At 36.1% G+C, this 20,944-nt stretch overlaps 1 protein-coding gene across 1 annotated transcript in view; it reads right to left on the minus strand.

Annotated features, from left to right (window-relative positions):
• pard3aa (par-3 family cell polarity regulator alpha, a) overlaps positions 1-20,944 on the minus strand; it is a 445,337-nt gene that overhangs the window by 399,772 nt on the left and 24,621 nt on the right. The window contains 1 exon segment of the mRNA XM_043225637.1: positions 3,536-3,637. Within this exon segment, the coding sequence (XP_043081572.1) occupies positions 3,536-3,637 (102 nt within the window).

The raw sequence follows: 20,944 nt of genomic DNA on the forward strand, positions 1-20,944 counted from the left end.
CAGTTTTGTTTTGTTTTTTTGGCCACCATCTCGAGTTTCATGATGCAACCAAGCCAGCGCTAACCACCATAACCACCATCTTTTCAGTAGCCCTTCATAAAAACAACACCATATTCCTCACGGGAAGTCACATCCGATGTCCAAGGCCAGAGCAAGATCAGGCAGGAATGTGGGCAGGCGGTCTTGGAGGGGGCTCACGGTGACATGAAGACACCTGGTAAAACACTCGCCCGCCCAGGACCAGCCCTGCGGGACCAACGAGTCCATAAACACGAAGACTTCCTAAAGCCAGCCGCGGCGGCACACACATGTTTCACGGGCTCTAAACAGCCTCTCAGGGCTCAAGCAGCTTCCACGAGGATTGCATAAATCTATTTCCACGTGAAGACGACAGACTGGGAATGAACTCTTGACGTCAAACTTACTTTGAACCAGAAACGGCAGCTGGTTTTGCGTCCAAAAATATATGGATGTATACCCTTTAAAGCTTGCTCTTGTATCATATTTGAGGCACAACAATCTGCGTGCCTTCCGTTGTCTATCTGATACGTTTTAGCAAGTAAAAGATATTTCAGTGTAATCGTACAAACATGCTTCACCGCATTTTTTGTTATGAAATCGGAGATCCATATGATGTAAACATAAGCAAAACTTCGGTATTCTTAGTGTAATATTTCAAGACCTAACAGACACCTTTTTTGGTCTTTCGATCATTATTAACTATAAAGCATTAGAATATCAGCTTATTATAAAAACCACCAAACCACCAATAAAACGTAGCTCTTTTTTCTTCCATTAAAAGATTTTTCTGAATAATATCAGGCTTAAAAGTTCATTTAGTTCAATTAATTGAGAATCTAAGCGCCTAAAGCAGCTGTGAAATCGAAAACTAAAAACACTACTCTGGATTTGTTTGAGCATCCTATTACCAGAAATGGAATAATGGCAGCAAAACCACCAAAAAAATACAAATAAAGAGCACCTTTAATGTACAGGACTTAAAAGGCCTCATTGTTCACTCGACCACACAAGGCCAAATGCATACAACCAGCCCAGAACATCTGACATAAACACACAAAGACGCGAAGCTGCTTAACATAAGCATTACGTATACATGCTAAAATCTAATCCTCAGAAATGCGTGACAGCAAGTGAAAAGCAGTGAGTGGAAAAATCTAGAAGGGTACAGGAGAGGAAATCAGTGACAGAACCAGACGACAGAAGAAAAAAAAAACTACAACCAAAAAGGATATGATGCGAAATAATAGATGCACGCGGCATGAAATGTTGTCTGCGGCAACAAGAAATGCCAGCAAAGCGGGCGGATGAAAGTGAAGGGTGTGAAGAGAGAGGAAGGTGTTACGTGGCTCTCGGAGGAATCACACGCAGCAGGGCCACAGATGCAGACGTCTGACTGACTCCTGATGTTTCCATGGCACCCGCGAAGAAAAAGCTCAGCACTCCCTCCCAAGATGAGCAGCAGCTCTCAAGACGCGAGCCTGAGCGCTTGCCTGACTCGACGACCGAACAAAGAACAACACACATCTCGGGCGGAAAATCCTTAAGGTTTTTATAGAACGTGTCAAATAAAAAAATGCTATCAATATACACAAATATATTAGGCAAAAACATATCAGGCTGGCCTACATATATGTATATTTTCTCTGTTTTAAGGCAGCGTTATTTTTTGGATCAATTTAATGCTTTGTTGCATTCATTTAGTTTATTCCATGTAAATTACAGGAGATATGAACATGCTAATCATTCACAACCATAATATCCCCATGTGACGCCACCTTGTTGGCTATTATAACACATTTAATAAAGTCTAGATCATACGGGGTCATGTATCGAAGGCAATGCCCTCTGCTCTCAAAGTCAAACACCTACTTACGATGCTAATGCTAATTAGCTTCATAATATAGACTGGAGCGAGCAGACACAATGCAAGTGCAGCCACACCGTGTCATTTGCTAATTGAGCTAACATGGATTATCAGCTGCGGTCATGCCGAGAGGACGATTATAAATCACGGGGAACAAAAGCGGCTCTAGCCAGAGAGATGTCACCAGAGCCCAGCAGGAACGGACGGGCTAATTAGCTTGCTGGCTAAACAATTTATCAGCGCTTGACAACATTAGCAGCAACGCTAATGAACAAACTACAGCTACAAAACACACCGGAGGGACGGGTCTCTTAAGCCATTACGAGTCGTGAGGCTTTTCCTGGATGATCCTTTGAGGAAAAAGACATTTATTTAGCACGAGGTGGTCCGAAACTGAATGACGAGTCAAACAGAAAAATCGTTACCAACGCTGACTAACAAGGCTAATCAAACATGGCCTCGGATAAAGGCTAATCATAGGAAGTGATGCACTATAATGAAACTTTACCAAAACACAAAAACAAAGACTAAACTTTCCATTTAGACAAAAACCAAAACCGAAAAAAATTTATTTGATGCTCACATAGTAATCTTATTTAGACCGGTTTAATAAGCAACGCTCAAAAGATAGTATACAAACTTCTAAATGCACAAAGCAGTTTTTATATCAACTTTTTAATTACATAATTATGTTTCTACTACAGTCTGTTGCTAAAATTTATGGACACCATTTAAAAATGTAAACAAAACCTGTTTTCGTGACATTTATTCAAGCATACATTACATAATGAAGGCAACGGGTTAATTATAAATATAATATGTAATGTAGTGCTCCTCTTGTTTCTTCTAGCCAACGACTGAGTTAATGGACAATGAATGGAAACGTGGCATATTGTTTACAAGCTGTATTTCTTGTTTGTAATATTGCCTGAATTTGAGAACATCTAGACAGTGTTTCTTAAGAGTAAGCAAGCAGAAGGGACTATTTGCACCGCGGCAATGCTTTCTGTTCACACTGTAAAAAAAAAAAAAAAAAAAAAAAAAGAGAGAGGATGCATTGAAATGCATTTGAGTCATTGACTTCAGAAAAACTCAAATCAATTTCCAGTCAGATAGTTTCGGGTTGTTGTCATTTCAGTGCACTGCTGGTAATAAAAGTGCAATAGCGGACTCAACATTCCTGGCAAGTCACTAGAAATGAATACACATCCAGATGTGATGACCACCACTATACAAAGTTGGAAAAACACTTTTTCTGTCTCGACCTCCTTTGGATAAATGGATCTGGAATAAACGTGGAACACTGTCATGTCTGCATTACCATGAACTGGTCCTCTCGTTATTGAAAATGATTGCTGATTTTAACGTTGTCACGAACAAGACACTTCCAGTAAGCCACCAATGTACCAGTTATGCATCTGTCAAGTTTATAAACCTCAAAATTGCTAACTGAATTACGTAAGACCTCCCTGCTACATTTTGGATCCAGCAAGTGACGTGCACTTCAGAAATAATCCAAACATCTTAACGGTTTTGGCACTGCTTTGGGTTCGTTCGTCACACTGGAAGTGAAACATCAGATAAGAGCACACTGGAGATCAGCGTCTCCACTAAAAAGAAAGTAAATGTCAATGCACGCTCGTGACTTACCCTGTCTTTGTCGTCGGCCACATCGCACAGCACGTCATCCAGGTCCAAAATGCCTCCGTCTCCGTGTTCTAATCGATTCACCTGTATCCAGTAGCCTGGGTCCTGAGAGAGGAGAAGACTGAGTTACAGCGAGTGCAAACGTCTTAAAGCATCCATCGGTTGTTGTCAGTAAAAAAAAAAAAAGTAATGCTAATGCTATAACAAGTTTAATTTAATAAAACAATAAGTACACTTCACTCAGGCAGCGTCTACTGGGAAAAAGCATGCTATTGAAGCATGTGGTTCACTTGCAAACATTTAAGTTACTATTTTATCTTATTATTCAGATGAATGATAATAGTTGCTCAGTGTGTTAATAAAAAATACTTCCAAGCAGAAACTTTAAACGAACACAAGAAAGAGCGATGCAGAACACAAGATGCAAAAAATAAAACCGTTCACTTGATTAAAAAAATAAAAAAACGTAGAAGATAACTGCATCTTTAAATCTCATGCTTATGCTTATAAATCAAGAATAAGCCATTTATGTCTGCATTTATAAACAGCCTTCTAGTGACTAGTAACATTGAGCAATGCTTTATAAAGGATGAACTGACTTTTTACTAATGTTTGCCAAATGATTCATAGCATGCAGTAATTATTAGTCATGAAGTGTTGCCAAAGAACTGAGTACAGCACTGAATAAAATATAGGGCTTATTTAGCTAGTAATAATACAAAGTTATTCAGCCATCAATACCACACTGGTACTGTCTGAGCGTCCAAATAACATCAACAGGCAGCATTTGTATTATTTCTCTTTACTTTGTGTGTCCTGACTGAACTTGGCTCATCTGAACCGCTGTAATCTCATAACCGGGCACAGCTGAGCAACCCACAGTCAGCTTGGCATCCACAGACCCTGGAAGAGCTTCAAAGCGCTGATGACGAAGATGAAAATGGGGAAAATTGGGGTCGCACACCAATGGAATGCAAATCTCTGCCGACCACGCTACTGACTGCCAGTCTATGTAGGCCATTTGACCAGAGTAATGAGTGATTTCCACCTTTATGCGCCTGTCTATCTCTTTTTTTCATCCATAATCTGATGCATTTCCAAGTAAAACTGGACATTCTGTCAGAAAAAAAAATTGGCACTACACAATTTAATCCATAGAGAACAAATTGGATCATGAAGAGTCTCTATAGTACACCCCAAAGTGCACAGTAAGATCAGAAAATTTATTAAGAAAGCAAATAAAAATGTATTTTCATGCAACTTTTTTTGCACAATTGCATAATTAAATATATATTAGCAGCCAAAGTTAAAAAAGCTTTAATACTGATAACTAATTAATGAACTAATATAAAAAATTATAATATATATATATATATATATATATATATATATATATATATATATATATATATATATATATATATATATATATGTATATATATGTGTGTATGTATGTATGTATGTATATATGTATGTATGTATATATAAAATCTTAAACCCATTCATGGAACATTATCTGAAGCAAATGTCAACAAGTTCATCCAACTTTTCACAGAGTTAATCTGGAAGACATTTTCTGGCCACAAACCCAGAACAAGATTCAGCAAATATTTGAACAAATTCGCTGCTGAGACGACATGCGCCCCTGGCCGGGGTTTCATACTCCCACATCCACCAGGGCCGTTTAAAAACCCAGCAACTAACATGCTGACTTAAGATCAATGGACCCAATAATCACCAGAAGATGGAAATGGACAGTAAATGAGAGGAAAGGCTTGTTGATGAAGGAAGGTTTGCAGGGATAGGCCAGGCCTTGCATGCTTGACTTAAGAACAGGAAGTGCGAGGGAGGGATGTTGCAGATGAAGGATGAAAAATGAAAGTATGAAGAGCAAAGGAAAGATAAATGAAGCAGGAGAGGTACTTTGGCCCCGAGAGAAAGAGATTTAGCTGCAGGACAGTGCCGCTTAAAAACATGACGTGTTCATCAACATCAAAACTACTGTGTTGGGTTTAATGCATGTAAGTTATGCTTTAATGTGTTTCAATAAAGGAGCTACAATTAACACTTTTTAAGCGTGACACCACCAATTACTGGAAAACACACACGCTAATAACAGTGTGTACACATTTAAGTTGCTTTAGAAGATTCTGTAAGTTGAACAAATTCCTCGAAATAATGTGTTACAGTTCCCAAGTATCTATTTTCAGCCGCTCGTGTCAAGAGGAGGTCGGTGTGTCTGAGATGTGATGACGGATGAAGAAAGCATTACAGAATGATGTGAGATTTCGGTAGAAAGGGGTGCCAATGCATTTAGGTCATGTGTTACAACTGAGGGAGGTTACGAGTAACACTATTGTTATTTAGTTGACTGGCAGATCTCTGGACACACACACAAATAATGACAAAATGCACACCTTAAAGACATTTTAAATCAGTTTAGATAATAGTTTCTGCAAATAAATAAATGTTACATTAATGTTTTTGTGTTACAGTTATCATGCATCTATCAAGAGCTACTTGTGTCCCAACACATTTTTTTTTTTTAACTGCTAAAACTTGACACCATCATACCAGGAAAAACACTTTCTTGCAAATTAAAAAATGTGCATGTATATTTATGCATGCCGGATGCAGAAAACATGGAGGTAACAGAATGGCTTGAGACCAAAGTAGAAAGTTACATGAATGCAAGTTACAAGTAACACTTTTTATAGTGTTACGAAGCTTTCTGTTGAAGCATGGCACAAACAATATCAATAATATGGGTTCAAACAAATGCTGATACAACTTTTAGTCATTTTGGAGAAGTATCTGCCAAATAAATAAATGAGTAAATGTTACATGAATGTTTCTTTTTTTTAAGTAATCAGTTACAGCTAGCATGCATCTATTTTTACTCGTGTATCCCACTGGAGATGTGAAGATAGATGGAGATAATGTGTGATCAGAGTAGACCGATGCAGTAAAACACACTAGGTCTCACTGAAACAATGAGTTTCTTGGCACATGTGTTTTTTTTAATAACCCTGATACAAAAAAAGAGTGAGGCAGGTTGGTTACAATTTTAGAAACATCTAAAAAATCCTACCAAACCAAAGAGACGGGATTTCAAGAGCTTTTTATGACAAGCCACAGATTGTAAAATGTCATTAAACTTCTTTATCTTTGACCCTGTTGTTTAACCACTCCAGAAATAACACTACTAATGTGAAAATATGAGGAACAAAAGAACAATGGGTCTGAAATCTCTAGATGTCTGAGTGATAGGCGAAGCTCTACGAGATACGATGAAGCGCGGGCCATGCTTACAGCTCCATTCTGAGAATGCAAATGTAACAATTATTAATATAACACTTTTATAAGCAACATTCCTCCTCACTGACACACACGCTGAACAAACATTTCTTTGTCCACCGTAAACGCATCCATTATCAGCCGCTCGCATCTCAAGAGGAGGTCAGAGACGTGAAGATGGATGGAGATAACATTCCAGATCAGAGCAGACAGGGACGCCTTTGTCAGCACATCATTTATAACTCGATGAAGTAATACAACCAGGTCTGAATCACAGCGGCGAACAAATCCAGGCTTCAACTAAACCAACTAAGAGCAGCTCAGACCTCATCCATCTCCATCCAGGGGGAGGAAAGGGTGAATCAAAAAGAAAAAGAAAACATGTCCAGCTGCAGAGCTTGTTCAAATATCGTTCTGTTCATAAGCGCCATCCCAATGACTTCATTTTTTTTGCTTTCAGATGCGGATGAGCTCTAAGCGATCTCAAGTTCTGAAGATACGAGCGGAGAGCCGCTGCCTTCTCAAACCCGCAGCCTTTTCATCAAGGAAGTTAATGACACAATATACGAATGCTCCACAAAAGCATTTTGGCTCGACAAAGCACAGGATCTTTACAAATCAATCCAGAACCAAACCACAAGGTTGATCTTTGCACAATCAGGGCGGTTGGGCGACATGTCATGACACTTCCGATGGCTGTAAAGCACCTACTGTATCAAAGACCTATTGTGAGCAGCACACCTGAGGCAAGAGCCATGCAAGAGAGACGCTTTATGTGTGAATATTCCTTTTTTTTTTTGCTTGTTTGATGGCCTGGTAAAATATAATATAAACAGTTTCCTTGTTCTTGTCCCCCCATGTTAACCTAAAAATGAACAGTAATGAAAAAAAATTATATATATATATATATATATATATATATATATATATATATATATATATATATATATATATATATATATATATATATATATATATATATTATTTATTTATTTATTTTATTTTATTTTATTTTATTTTTATTTTTTTAAATACTGAATTTTATTTATTGTTTCATTCAGCAATTTGTAAAATGTAATGACAAATACTACATTTTAAAAATAACAAACAACAATGCCACACATGATAAACATATAATCTCATGCAGCCCACTTGAGTACAAGTAAATCTGCTCCAACAAGTACTTTGTTTTTCTGATTAGTCATATGGCATCATTTTCTACAGTAGCAATGATCTCGATCTTTGCTACACAAGACATCTGTAAACTGATCGAGTACAAGATGACACTTGTTCTTACTCTCCGAGTATGGTTACGTGCACAAACAAAGACATTCATCATTATTATATAAGATTAAGATTATAAGAATAACTGAAAATGAACGTGCACATCCAGAAGTGACATTATAAGCATTTTGGTTTTTATTATCTGTCACTTCTTCTGAAGAAACAAGACATTTTGTTAGTTTTTTTAAAAAATTTTAGTTATTGATATCTATCTATTTCTATTTATGTATTTATTTGTGAGGGGTGAAGGGTATAAAAAGCTTGTATCCACGACAGAATTAATAAAAAGTAAATGCAATTTATTAAATATAATTATTGCGGCATTTCTTCGTGCAATTCTGTTTTTAATCTCACAACTCTTGCAATTTTAGGTTTACACCTCACAATTTCACCTTTTTTCTGAAGCGTGCACGATATAAACATATAGCTGCGAGAAATAATGTCTGAATTATCAAATAAAAACTCACCATTGCCCTTTTTTCATTCAGTGGCGGGAAGCAAGCTTCCATAGAAAGAGGCATGAATAAAATGCAAAAAAAATCGCATTCAAACATCCCCACACATCTATTTTTTTGCTGTCCTAGTTGTTGGACTTGTATGACTGCTAGTTCGTCTGAAGTCGAATAGTTGGCCACCACAGCAATCTAAATCATTATTCGTAACCGCCACAATTACTCATAATTACTTGTCAACTGTAAAAACTGTCAACTGACCTAAACAAGCTCTATTTGATAGCAAAATGAAGAAATCAAGATATAACATTTAAATTACTGGAATCCACCAGAAAAGTACTTTAGTGATTCCCGTCAGTCTAAAACTTCACAGAAACTAAGGCAGGTCATAACAACCACAATTGATGTTATTAATTATTAAATCAACAAATGTAATTACTATTATTGTTTCCACCCTAATAATCTGGAGCTAAGAGGACATTGTGTGGTTGTGCAACCATGAAAGACATCAATTTGTTTACAGTCGGTTTCTCTAGAAATCTATTAGCGCGGCTGTGACCACATGACACACAGAGCTCGGCTCTGAAACGCTGTGATCAAAACTTCAAAAGCGTTGATATTAACAGGCGATAAGCGCGCGTGTGACGGCATGTCTGAGAGCACAGGCGTACAGCAGCAGGATTAAGTGACAACCTCGACTTTCACAGAGCGGAAGACACTTGAATAAAGACGCAGGTCTGAAGGGACCGATGTGATGCAGACTTCAGCGTGAAGAAGGCGGACACCTCTCCGTTCCCTGAGGCTCAGCTGCCATGTCGAGACTCGTCCTTCGCTTACTGTAGAATGAGATGCCAGTCTGATCCTAGATTCATGGGTTTAGTCAGTAAACAGCACTCGACGTCCTGCACTGTCGGAAATAAAGGTACAAAAGCTGTCACTAGGGCGGTACCTTTTCAAAAAAAGTACATGTTTGTACCTAAAGGGTCCAATTTGGTACCTTAAAGATTTATATGTAACTTGTTATTGGGAGCTGAACTGCCATCTTTAAATACAGTCTTTTAATGTACTTGTTTCTTGTTCTAAATATGCCCAATGAGAATGTGTTTGTTCATTTGTTTGTGAAATAAAATAAATTAAAAAATAAATTTACCAGGGGCCCGTTTCATAAAAAAGTTTACCAAATAAGCCAGGTTTACTTCAGTTGGTCTAATTATTGCCAATTGATTTTTGTTCAAAATAAGTCAGACAACTTGAAATGAGTTTTTTTGGTAAACTTGTTTCATGGAATATGCCCCAGGATACATGCGAACGCTCAAAAAACTAATTAATAAAGCTGTATTAAACTTGTAATGCTTTAAAGCTTGAAAACCCATTTTCATCTTTGACCCACATGTGTTTGTTTCATATAAACAGATTTGACAGTGAAAAATGTCTTTTGCGGTTGTTGATATGAAAATAAATGTAATTCAGCTCTAATAAATGTGTCTTTATGGTATTTAATTGCAATCGTTGCATTGCAATTGTCTTATTTTGCGCACTACATACCTGTAAACAACCATATGCAAACCACACGGGAATATTTAGCCTCAATAATAACAAGTCAACTCCTTTTCTCCAGCTTTATTTTATTCAAACTTCACATTTGGATGTTAATCTGACTGAGATGACAGAATACAATGATGTATAATGAAGAGCGCACTTCGTAGGACACTTATGGACGAATGGAAAGCAGAGATTGACTACATTTTACCTTGACAGAACACGCTGAGGAGTTTAAAGAAAAGATTTCCAACAAATACAAGCGAGTGCCTTTCACTTACACGAGATAAAGCAGCACGACAGATGTTTGTCATTACTATTATTCAACCAAAACTTCGCTGAATCACACCGTCAGTCCTCTGAAACACTCCAACACCCTCAAACTCTCTATTTCTGTTGGATTTGTTTAAACTGGATTCATCATATTGTGACAAGGCCCATATAAAAAATAAACCCCAGTAACTGACCTCATGAAACTGGGCTTCGCTTAACAGAAGAGTTCACAGAGGACGCAAGGAAAGATGAAGGAGAGGGAAATGGCAATTAGACTGAAGTTTATGAGAAAAGAATGAAGAGGGGAGGAAAGCTGTTGAGGTAAGCCTTGGGTCTTAGCCTCAGCCTACAAAGTGTTTGCCAAAGGCTCTCGCGGGGCACAAGCCAACATCACGCTAGCTGTACTGGCTCAGAGACCCAGACATCGGATCCAAAACCTCTGAGCCACTGCAAACACCAAGATGAAGTATCTGCCATGACACAGGCTTCAAAATATTACAAGTTAATCTCTGAAATAAAAGGAGAGGAACAGGTAACATGGGAGTCCTGGGATGACCTTCACTGTAAACTGTACAGTATTTTGTTCATTTCAGTGAACTCTTCAAGATCCTCTCTAAGTGAGTTAGTGTTGGTTTGTTGCTTGTCGAGCACAGCCATGCTATTCGTAAACCAAAATGGTCTTTCTGGTGAAGCTGGTTGACCAAAGAACTCTCGCTAAGCTAAGAACGGTTTAATGGTTTGGGAAGGTTCACATCCTTGACCCGAAATCAGCCAATCGACATCACTTTTCTGAGTTACGAATCACATATGACATTTACACGTCAGGTGACATTTACGCCAACCTGGTTACAGAACTAACCCCCCACCCCATGGCAAACATGGCAGATACCAAATTTAACACCAGGTTGCCAGGTCTGCCAAACAAAACCAGCCCGACTGCCATTTAAAACTAGCCCTACCATGTTCTTCCCCTCTAGCAGACAAAATAATGGGGGGATAGAGATCTTAAACTGTAAATAAATAAAAAAAAACTGTCCTTGGCAATCTGCAAACTTGGCAATAAAAAATTATTATAATTTCACTGTTTCAATCATGTGTGACTTGGATTGACCAAGGATATGTGACAAATGCATCAGACTTTTTTCATATCAGACTTTTTCTACATATAAGGTCTGAAATACATTTGTTTTTTTCCTGCTTACACGTGTGCGTGCGTACACCAATCTGTGCGACATATGAATGAAAAAATCTGAATTGGGTCGCTTGCCTCATAAGGGCTCATGTCGCTGAAATTAATGTGAAACTCCAGCTTTTTCTAGGTATTACACCTCCTTCAGGGTTAAACCAGCATCCAAACATGAGTTGGTCAGCAGCTATGTTGGTTTCTTTCAGCAGTGGGTTTGGACTGGATGTTTTGTGTCCCGAGAGAAGTGGTTGTGTAATGTGTGATGTCATGTTTTGATAACCGAAACACTGCTTGAGCGCTGAGCCAGCGTGAAGCACACAGAGTCCCACAACATGTAGACAGGATACGGAGACGATCAGCCAAGCGGTGAATGCTTTAAATCACATAAGGATCCAATTGAATGAGCCTATAATGATACGTAATTAAAGCAATTAAGGCATTAGAGATGAGAGGTTTCTGTCTGTGGTCTAAATACAGAATGGATTGGGCTGAGACTCACTGTGTGCATACGGGGAGCGTTTTAGAGGCGGTACGAAAGACAAAGAGACGTAAAAGAGTGAAATAGAGGAAGAATATTACCAGTAGATAATCTCTGAAATCAGTGTGTTTTTACTTAAAGGGACAAATCTGCCTTTAGGGAAATTAGAAGACTTTCATACACTAAAAAAAGTTAATAAAGTATATCTAATATAACATTTTTAGTTTTTTATAGCTTTAGAGTTATAGCTGTGACATATTTATGCTGAAAAGGTAAAGGAAATATTAATGTTTATATAACAACAAGTCTAATGTTTGTCCTCACTTAGCAAATGTGAAAGTAAGTAAATGTGAGTGTAGGAGTAACACAATACTTGCTTGAAATTTGAATAAAATGACAAGAGACAATGCAGCATATATATATTAAAACAAAACGATGCAAAGCACCTAGATAATAGTGAAATTAAAGCATAGTTTGTGAACAATAATTGGACCATGCAGGCCTCGCATGGCATCCTTCCAGGAGTGTGCAGTCAAGAAACCTAATTAATGTGTTCTGCCATGTTTATTTAGCTTTGTCTGCTAATATTAACTTTGCTAGCTCTGTACGGTGGGCAGTCGGCCAGCTCTCCTTCCAGCGGCACAGAGATCCGTGTTTCACAGCAGTCCTGAACAGTTGGAGCTCCATTCATTGGCTGTACTGTAACCCCACAGCGGAGGAAGGGAGGGATTCTCAAAGCGTGAACCCTCAGCTGACGAGTGAACCGTTCACCAAATTAACTCTAGAATTAGCCCACGAAAGAGTCACGCGGAACGAACACATTTAGACTAGTTAAACTGCATGCTAACAATGCAGTAGCAGCTAACTATTGCTTTTTTGTCCATTGGGGGCATTTCTGCCCATGCAAACTTTAATAAAACGTTCTTAAAACGCTCTTTTAACTTTTACTCTTCAATTTCTGATAGCTGGTACATACAAAGTCACATTTTCACCACATCACTTCTTGTTAAAGTTAGCAGTTTCTAAAAAAAAGCTGAACATGAATGTCATAGCTAATTCCACAGCTACAAATCCATATGCCCTTACGAAAATGAACTATGGTTGTATTACAAAACAATTTATAAGTATTATTATTATTGCAAGTAAACTATGGTAATTAACCATGATATTTGTATTAAAGATGCAAATGAAAATTAACCAATCACAACAAATCAAAACAAAAACATGGCTAATTTTAGTAAGGCTATAAACCTAAATACACACCATTTAAAAATACTTTCACACTTTTCAAATAATTTGACGAAACTGCTGCATGATTGGCAATTTATTTCATAACGTAATTTATTCATTCAATATATCATATTAAAATTGTCTTTTTGTAAGTTTGAATTTAAAAAATATATCATTCTAAATATTAATGAATATAGATGAAATATAGACAAATTTTTTCATTTAAAATAAAAGCCTAAAAAATATAATTTTTATAAAATGTGTGTATATATATATATATATATATATATATATATATATATATATATATACACACACATTTAATAAAAAATTATAATTTTTTAGGCTTTTATTACTACATTTTATTACTACATTAATAATGCATTTCATTACATAGTCAAATTAATTTAAATAATTTTAATTTAATTCAAATAATCATCAATCTCTGGTACACTATAGTGCCTGTATTTGAAATCTGAAGAGTACACACACACACACACACAAATCATCTTCACCTGCTTCACACAAGTATGATTGTTAAGTGCTAAAATTATTGCAAACAAACCATCAACCTTGGCTGAGACTCCACTGAAATGCCAGCTCCTGGATATGGCAGTCCACCAATCAAACTAGACTAAACATCAGTTTAGCAAATTCTAAGTCTAAGGAGATTCAAGACTTGGCACGTTCAAGAAACAGGTCCAGCTCCACCAAACAGCATCAGCACGCAGCGGTCAGCATTATCTCTCAGTGCATTGTGTATTATTTCATAACCACGAGATATGGATGCCAGATGGAGGCTCAGACGATGCCAAGTGAAACATAAGGCTGCGAGTCGGTATCACAAAACACGGCGAATGGATCGCGACCAGGAAGCGGACATACGGCACGATGCGAACTCGGACAAGCGGTAAAGTGTGCTAATGTTATGTGTGTAGAAATCACAAGAAGGTCGGAGGTGCCGAGAAAAGACATTAAAACCTCCCACACGGAGCAGGTTAGAATGGAAAGAGCTGTCTGCGGTTAATTACCGCTACATTTACCGTAAACCGTGACCACAGGCAGGGCCTTAATCACAACTGATGTGTATCTTACCTTCTTTCACCTGAATATATATATATATATATATATATATATATATATAGGTTTGTTTTTCTTCTCTCATCCTTACCCTGTTGCTTGGCCCTCAGCGATGACATCATTTATTTATCTAGAAAACATGCCTCTCTTTCCTGAGAACAGTGCTTCATCTTGGGCTTGGTTTGGTGATGAAATGCCTTGTCAAGAATGAGTGTGTAACGTCACATAAAGAGAAGCTTTTCTTTCTTCAAGCCAGGGTTTGTTGTTTTCCAGCATCACCGTCTTTGTTCCAGAGGCTCATATAGTGCGTGCAGAAGCAAGATTACTACAAATTATATGCATCAGAGACTCGTTCTACAAGTAAATACACAAGACAGGAAAAAAAAGAATAAAAAATGTATAAACCTTTAAGTGTGTGTTCTTTACATTCTTGTTGAAAAGCACATACATAGTTCTTTAATATTTATAAAAAATGAATATGAACGTGCTTTGACCAACATATAACTTTTACATTTCTAAATGAATTATAATTTATTATATATATATATATATATATATATATATATATATATATATATATATATATATATATATATATATATATATATATATATATATAAAAAACATTAAATTCAGTTAAATTAAACTGTAATTATTTAAAAATATTTCAATAAATCTAAATATTTTTCACAATATATATATATATATATATATATATATATATATATATATATATATATATATATATATAAATTTTTATTTGATCATAATGCACTGATTTTTGTAATTTTATCCAACAATCTTTTTTTTTCTGTCAACAAAATTATATCAAGATATAACACATAAATATAATAAAAGGATATCAAATGAATAAATGAAAACAAAAAAAACAAATATCGTCTAAGATATATTTTATGTTTCACAGAAGAAATGTAAATTACTTTTTACACACACGATGGTTTAAAACACGATAGTTTGCAAAAAAATAACATTTTTGGGGCCGAGTCTATTCCATCCACATGCTTCTATTCTTAACTTCACTTAAATTACGCTCTTTAAATTTGACTTTAATTATTACTCCAGTCTGTCCAAACTTAACCTTAAACATTTTTTTTTTCTGAGATCCCACAATAACCCGGCACTTAAGAAATTCAGTCTGTCTTTGTTACTAAATAGTTCTAAGTTGTCATTGTGTAACCATGACCTTTCACTCCATTATAAGCAAGCGTGCCAACATTTCAGTCTGAAGTGTATTGCTAGCATCGCAGAAGGCTAATTTAGTGTCCTTGCTCTTCAAATAGAAGGACTGACTGAATAAATACAGCACTAGAGGATGAAGGAATGTCTCTAGGGTATCAAAGACAACAAAATGAAAGCCATAATGGCATTTAACACGGCTGAGAGCCGCTGGCAGTGTGGGATGAAGAGCGGCAGGATCATATTTGTTACCTACTAGACGTCTACGTGTGATTGAATGAGAAGCCCTGATGGAGCCGAGCGAATTATAGCTCGCTTAATGCAAAGTGTGAAAGTGTGCGATTGAAGACGGTTTTACATGCAGGTGAACTGAAAGGTGCTCAGGGCTAAATAGGTTTGACAACGGCGTCCTCTAAGGCCAGATTAAGTGCTGCGAGTTAAAATAAAGTGCCTCTGAATGAGCTGAATGCCAGCCATGCACGCACACACACACACACACACACACACACACAATGAATCGCACTGACTTAACAGTAGGTGTCTGCCAAAGAAATCCAGGCACGGGTCCAACATTCACAAGTCTGAGCGCAGGATGGAGCAGACGGGAGGACAGGTTTAACAGTAAAAGAAGAAGAACAACACAAAAGAGGAATATCGGGCGAAATGCTGCGAAACGAGGTGAAACTGAAAATGAGCTACGTTAAAGTGCAAGTTAAAAAAAATGGACTGATGTATAATGGGGTGGCAAGCACTTTTTATTTTTCACTATAAAGTGATTCAATTGAAAAAAAAATAAATTTTAGATTTAGGCGAGTAACACAAAACACGTAACATGGAAGCGATAATGAAAAAAAATTTGTTTAAAAATTCTTGCCCACGTAATCATATTTATTCATGGTCGTCGCATGCAGCATAGACAAACAAAAATGCAATAAATTAAATTTAAAGAACAAATAAATCATTGTCATGTGGTGTAACTATAACAATACTATAATATATTAAATATTGTGCAAATATTCATCATTTCGCTTTTTTCATAAAGTGTCATTTAACATTTTATTACATATTTGGTCGGTTGCTCTTTTAAACAAAATAAACCATTTTCTTCAATATAATATTAACAGATGTACCATTGACATAATGCCAACAAATCGGCTTTTAATTTAGAAATTAAAAACACGCTCATAATAGAATAGATGTTTTCAAGTAATTGCGTGGATACATAGCTTTTTAATGTGATTCTAAATAAATTAACAGAGGCTGCCCAAAAATACGAACATCACATGATTGTTTAATCTATTAATAAATGCTGTGAGAACAGAGCAGCGCATGTTAGTGTTTCTTTCTTTCATAGTATGACCACCAAAGTAGAGCTGCAGCAATATAAACCTAAACTTGTTGAACCAGTATTTCACTGTGTGCTAAAAACCTTTACCAGAGACAGACACAAAAGCACAGAGACTCAGACTCGGTCTGTGAGGAGGTGGAGATGGTAATGAGACCATTTTTCCCAAGAGGCCTCATAAATACACCAGGAAGTGTCCGCTGAAACAAACAGAGCGAGTGCACTTCTTGATCCACTTTAAAGGCGACGCTTGGCTAAAGAGAGACCAGACGAGAGAAAGTGACAGCATTTGAGCCGCTGGAGAAAGCAGGAACACGCAAAATCTTCAAGAGGTCAATTATTTTTATGGTAACGCACGGCACATCCCGTGTTGAGCTCGTTGAATGCAAAACGAATGAACTCGGTTCTTTTACAAATACAGATCCAATACAAACAGTGCATTTTAGAGAACAGTCAATCTCCTCTGATCAGGAAGACACGAAACATACACAAAAAGACATAAATCTTCACTGCACTGCTTCATTTTGGACCTGAAGGACTGAAAAGTGTATAATTCTAGTGTTTACGTGGGTTTTTTTCAGCTCTACACAACACTTTCCAAAACTTCGCTCGGACCAAGCTCAATAGCTCGAGGTATCTGCATGCACGAATGCTTTCAAAGCCTCTTTTTACAATAAAAAAAAAATATCTAAAGGCACAGTGAAAGGAATGGAAAGGTGCGAACAGTTATTTTCGCAGCTAGCATTATTGCATATGCATTAGTAGGAGTCAGATCAGATGCTACTCTTAATGAAGAAGAATTTTGAAATAAATCATGCATTGTGATTTGCAGGTTGGTGGTAGTTCACTCGCTGGTCTCTGTGACATCATTTCGCACCCAAAAAGCCATTAACACTCTCTGTGCTTGACACGTGACTGTGGCTCGTTTGCGCTGCTCTTGGTAGAATATGTTGATCGTTATGGAAATTTCTTAAATTGCGCAGTAGATCATCACCTGAAGATTTTCACATTTGCGTCAATGCTTTTAAGTAAATTTGCTCTGCTCAGTAAATCTAGCATTAATTTAAATTGAAATGCCTTGTATAAAAATTAAATCTCGATATTATCTGTGAATGTAGAGATAACGATAATCAGACAACATTTTGCTGTGTTGTGTGCAAAGCATTAATATTCTTCATATTCAGTGTACTAGCCTGATAGAAGTTAATGGCTTTTAACTGTTTGATTTTTGGGGCATTTTTACCTTTATAAAGGTAAATTTGTTCTGAATACTGATTAGTGAAATCTTAATACAAGATACTCTGAGTGTGAAATTAAAATGCTTGATTCGTTCAGAAACGAATCAGTCACGTTGTTCAGAAACGAATCAGGTCACGTTGTTCAGAAACGAGAAACGAATCAGGTCATGTTGTTCAGAAACGAGAAACGAATCAGTCACGTTGTTCAGAAACGAGAAACAAATCAGTCACGTTGTTCAGAAACGAGAAACGAATCAGTCACCTTGTTCAGAAACGAGAAACGAATCAGTCACCTTGTTCAGAAACGAGAAACGAATCAGTCACGTTGTTCAGAAACTAATCAGGTCACGTTGTTCAGAAACAAATCAGGTCACGTTGTTCAGAAACGAGAAACGAATCAGTCACGTTGTTCAGAAACGAATCAGGTCACGTTGTTCAGAAACAAATCAGGTCACGTTGTTCAGAAACGAATCAGGTCACGTTGTTCAGAAACGAGAAACGAATCAGTCACGTTGTTCAGAAACGAGAAACGAATCAGTCACGTTGTTCAGAAACGAATCAGTCACGTTGTTCAGAAACGAATCAGTCACGTTGTTCAGAAACGAATCAGTCAAGTTGTTCAGAAACGAATCAGTCAAGTTGTTCAGAAACGCAAAATAATGCCCTGGTTGTGTTTGGAATTATTTTTTGCTGTCAAAACAGGAATTTTTTTGTCCAAAACATAAATCTCTTAATTAACGTCTTGTTTATTGAACTGCTGTGAAAATTCGATGTCAAATTTGTACATTTTCAGAAAACATACTCGATTATGTCAAAACACAAAAACGTGATAATTAAAAAACACACTATTTTTACCAATAAAGTCAAACTAAAATAAAATGTACAAAGTTGTCTTTCCTTACTGAATTTTTCACAAGTAATAAAAGTATGAAACACAGTAAATAAGTTTCGCCCAAATATTAATTAATTAAAATTGTCTTTTAATTAATGCAATTTAAACATTTTATTTTTTGGTAAATAAAGGGGATTTACTATTAAAGTTAAAAAGAAATATAGTGTGATTAAGTCTTAAAAAATAGACTACTGCTACCACTACTGTTTAAAAAATGAATACAAGTTCATCACATAAATTATTCTAAAAAACAGTAATACATTTCTGGCACAATATCTAACTTTTATTTTGACGGGTTGCCGTGAATACCTTATCATTTCTTTGTGTATATGATATGACACTAGTTTAACTGTAAAATGCATGTGAAGTGACTCCAAGCTAAACTGGATATTGTTTTCATTTGTTTAGCACCAACCTGGCACCGAAGTCCACCTGAAGCAGTTATTTGTTTTGGAAAGCCCAAGGTTTCCCTCTAAATTAAGACACACTGCACATGCCACAAAATGTTGACAAGATCTCCAGATGCCCTTGAGCTCAGACTGGCACACATTTACATTTTACCTGTCAGATCTACTATCTGTCTTCCTCCATGAAAGACCCGACTGAACCGCTGCCGTCCGGAACCGAACTCACTGACCCTTATCCCGACATATTTATAAGCTAATATCTCTCGACAGGTCAGCGTTCGTGCAAAATCTCCTGGACGCGGGAACTATCTGACAGATCGATTCCCGTGAAAGCTGCAACAGAAGTTCCCTGCCGCTTTTGAAGATCACACCAGTATTTTGGACACGGATCCTGCCATAAATGAAGTCTCTCAGTGGAGCGTTCCTGCCTTCCACGGCCCGTTTCCTTCGATTCTGATGCCACTTTTCAGATGCTCTAGATTAGACAGGCCTGAACGGATATTTATTTACCTGTCAGACGGCCAAAATGCATTTTGACAACATGACTCTGCAGGATTATGAATGCAACGGGCACTTGTTCATTGACGTCACACAGAATAAGTGTGTAAAGTTTGGCATTGCGCTGATCTGGGATACTGTACACGTTACATACAAATATGATCAAAATTTGGATATTCTGGGATAACTGTGCCAAATGACAGAAGTTAAAGTTGACCTTTTTTTCCCTCTTACATACATAACCTTACAGTTTTGATAATATTTTTATATTATTTAATATTTTTTAAATAATTAAGAAATAAAAATTATAATGTCATTTGTAAGTTAAAATATATATATATATATTTTTTTTTTTGTAAAATATATATATATATATATATATATATATATATATATATATATATTTTTATTTTATTTTATTTTTTTATATTATATATATATATATATATATATATATATATATATATATATATATATATATATATATATATATATATATATATTTTTTTATTTTATTTTATTTTTATTATATATATATATATATATATATATATATATATATATATATATATATATATATATATATATAAATAAATATATATATTTTTTTTTTATTAAATATATATATATATATATATATATATATATATATATATATATATATATATATATATATATATATATATATAATATTTAAAAAAATAAATGTAGAAACCATTTAGTAAATGTCACAATTAAATTACATAAAAACTGCAACTACCAATTAAACACCACATTTTGACAGGAATATTTTCTTTTACTGTATATCAGCATCGGTTTCGGTACAATATTCACATAAAACACCATGCAATTTACACGGTACCCAGAAGTATTTCAAAGAATATCTAGGAAGGAGCTAGCGCGTTGTGGCTGGCAGCATGAAGACAGCGTCTGATATCAATCATAATCAGCATCCGAGCTTTGTGACAGTGTGTGATTACAGAGCTCATGAACTGCCTGCTTGACCTTACGATGAA

Source organism: Puntigrus tetrazona, chromosome 24, assembly GCF_018831695.1.
Source record: "Puntigrus tetrazona isolate hp1 chromosome 24, ASM1883169v1, whole genome shotgun sequence".
NCBI lineage: Eukaryota > Metazoa > Chordata > Actinopteri > Cypriniformes > Cyprinidae > Puntigrus > Puntigrus tetrazona.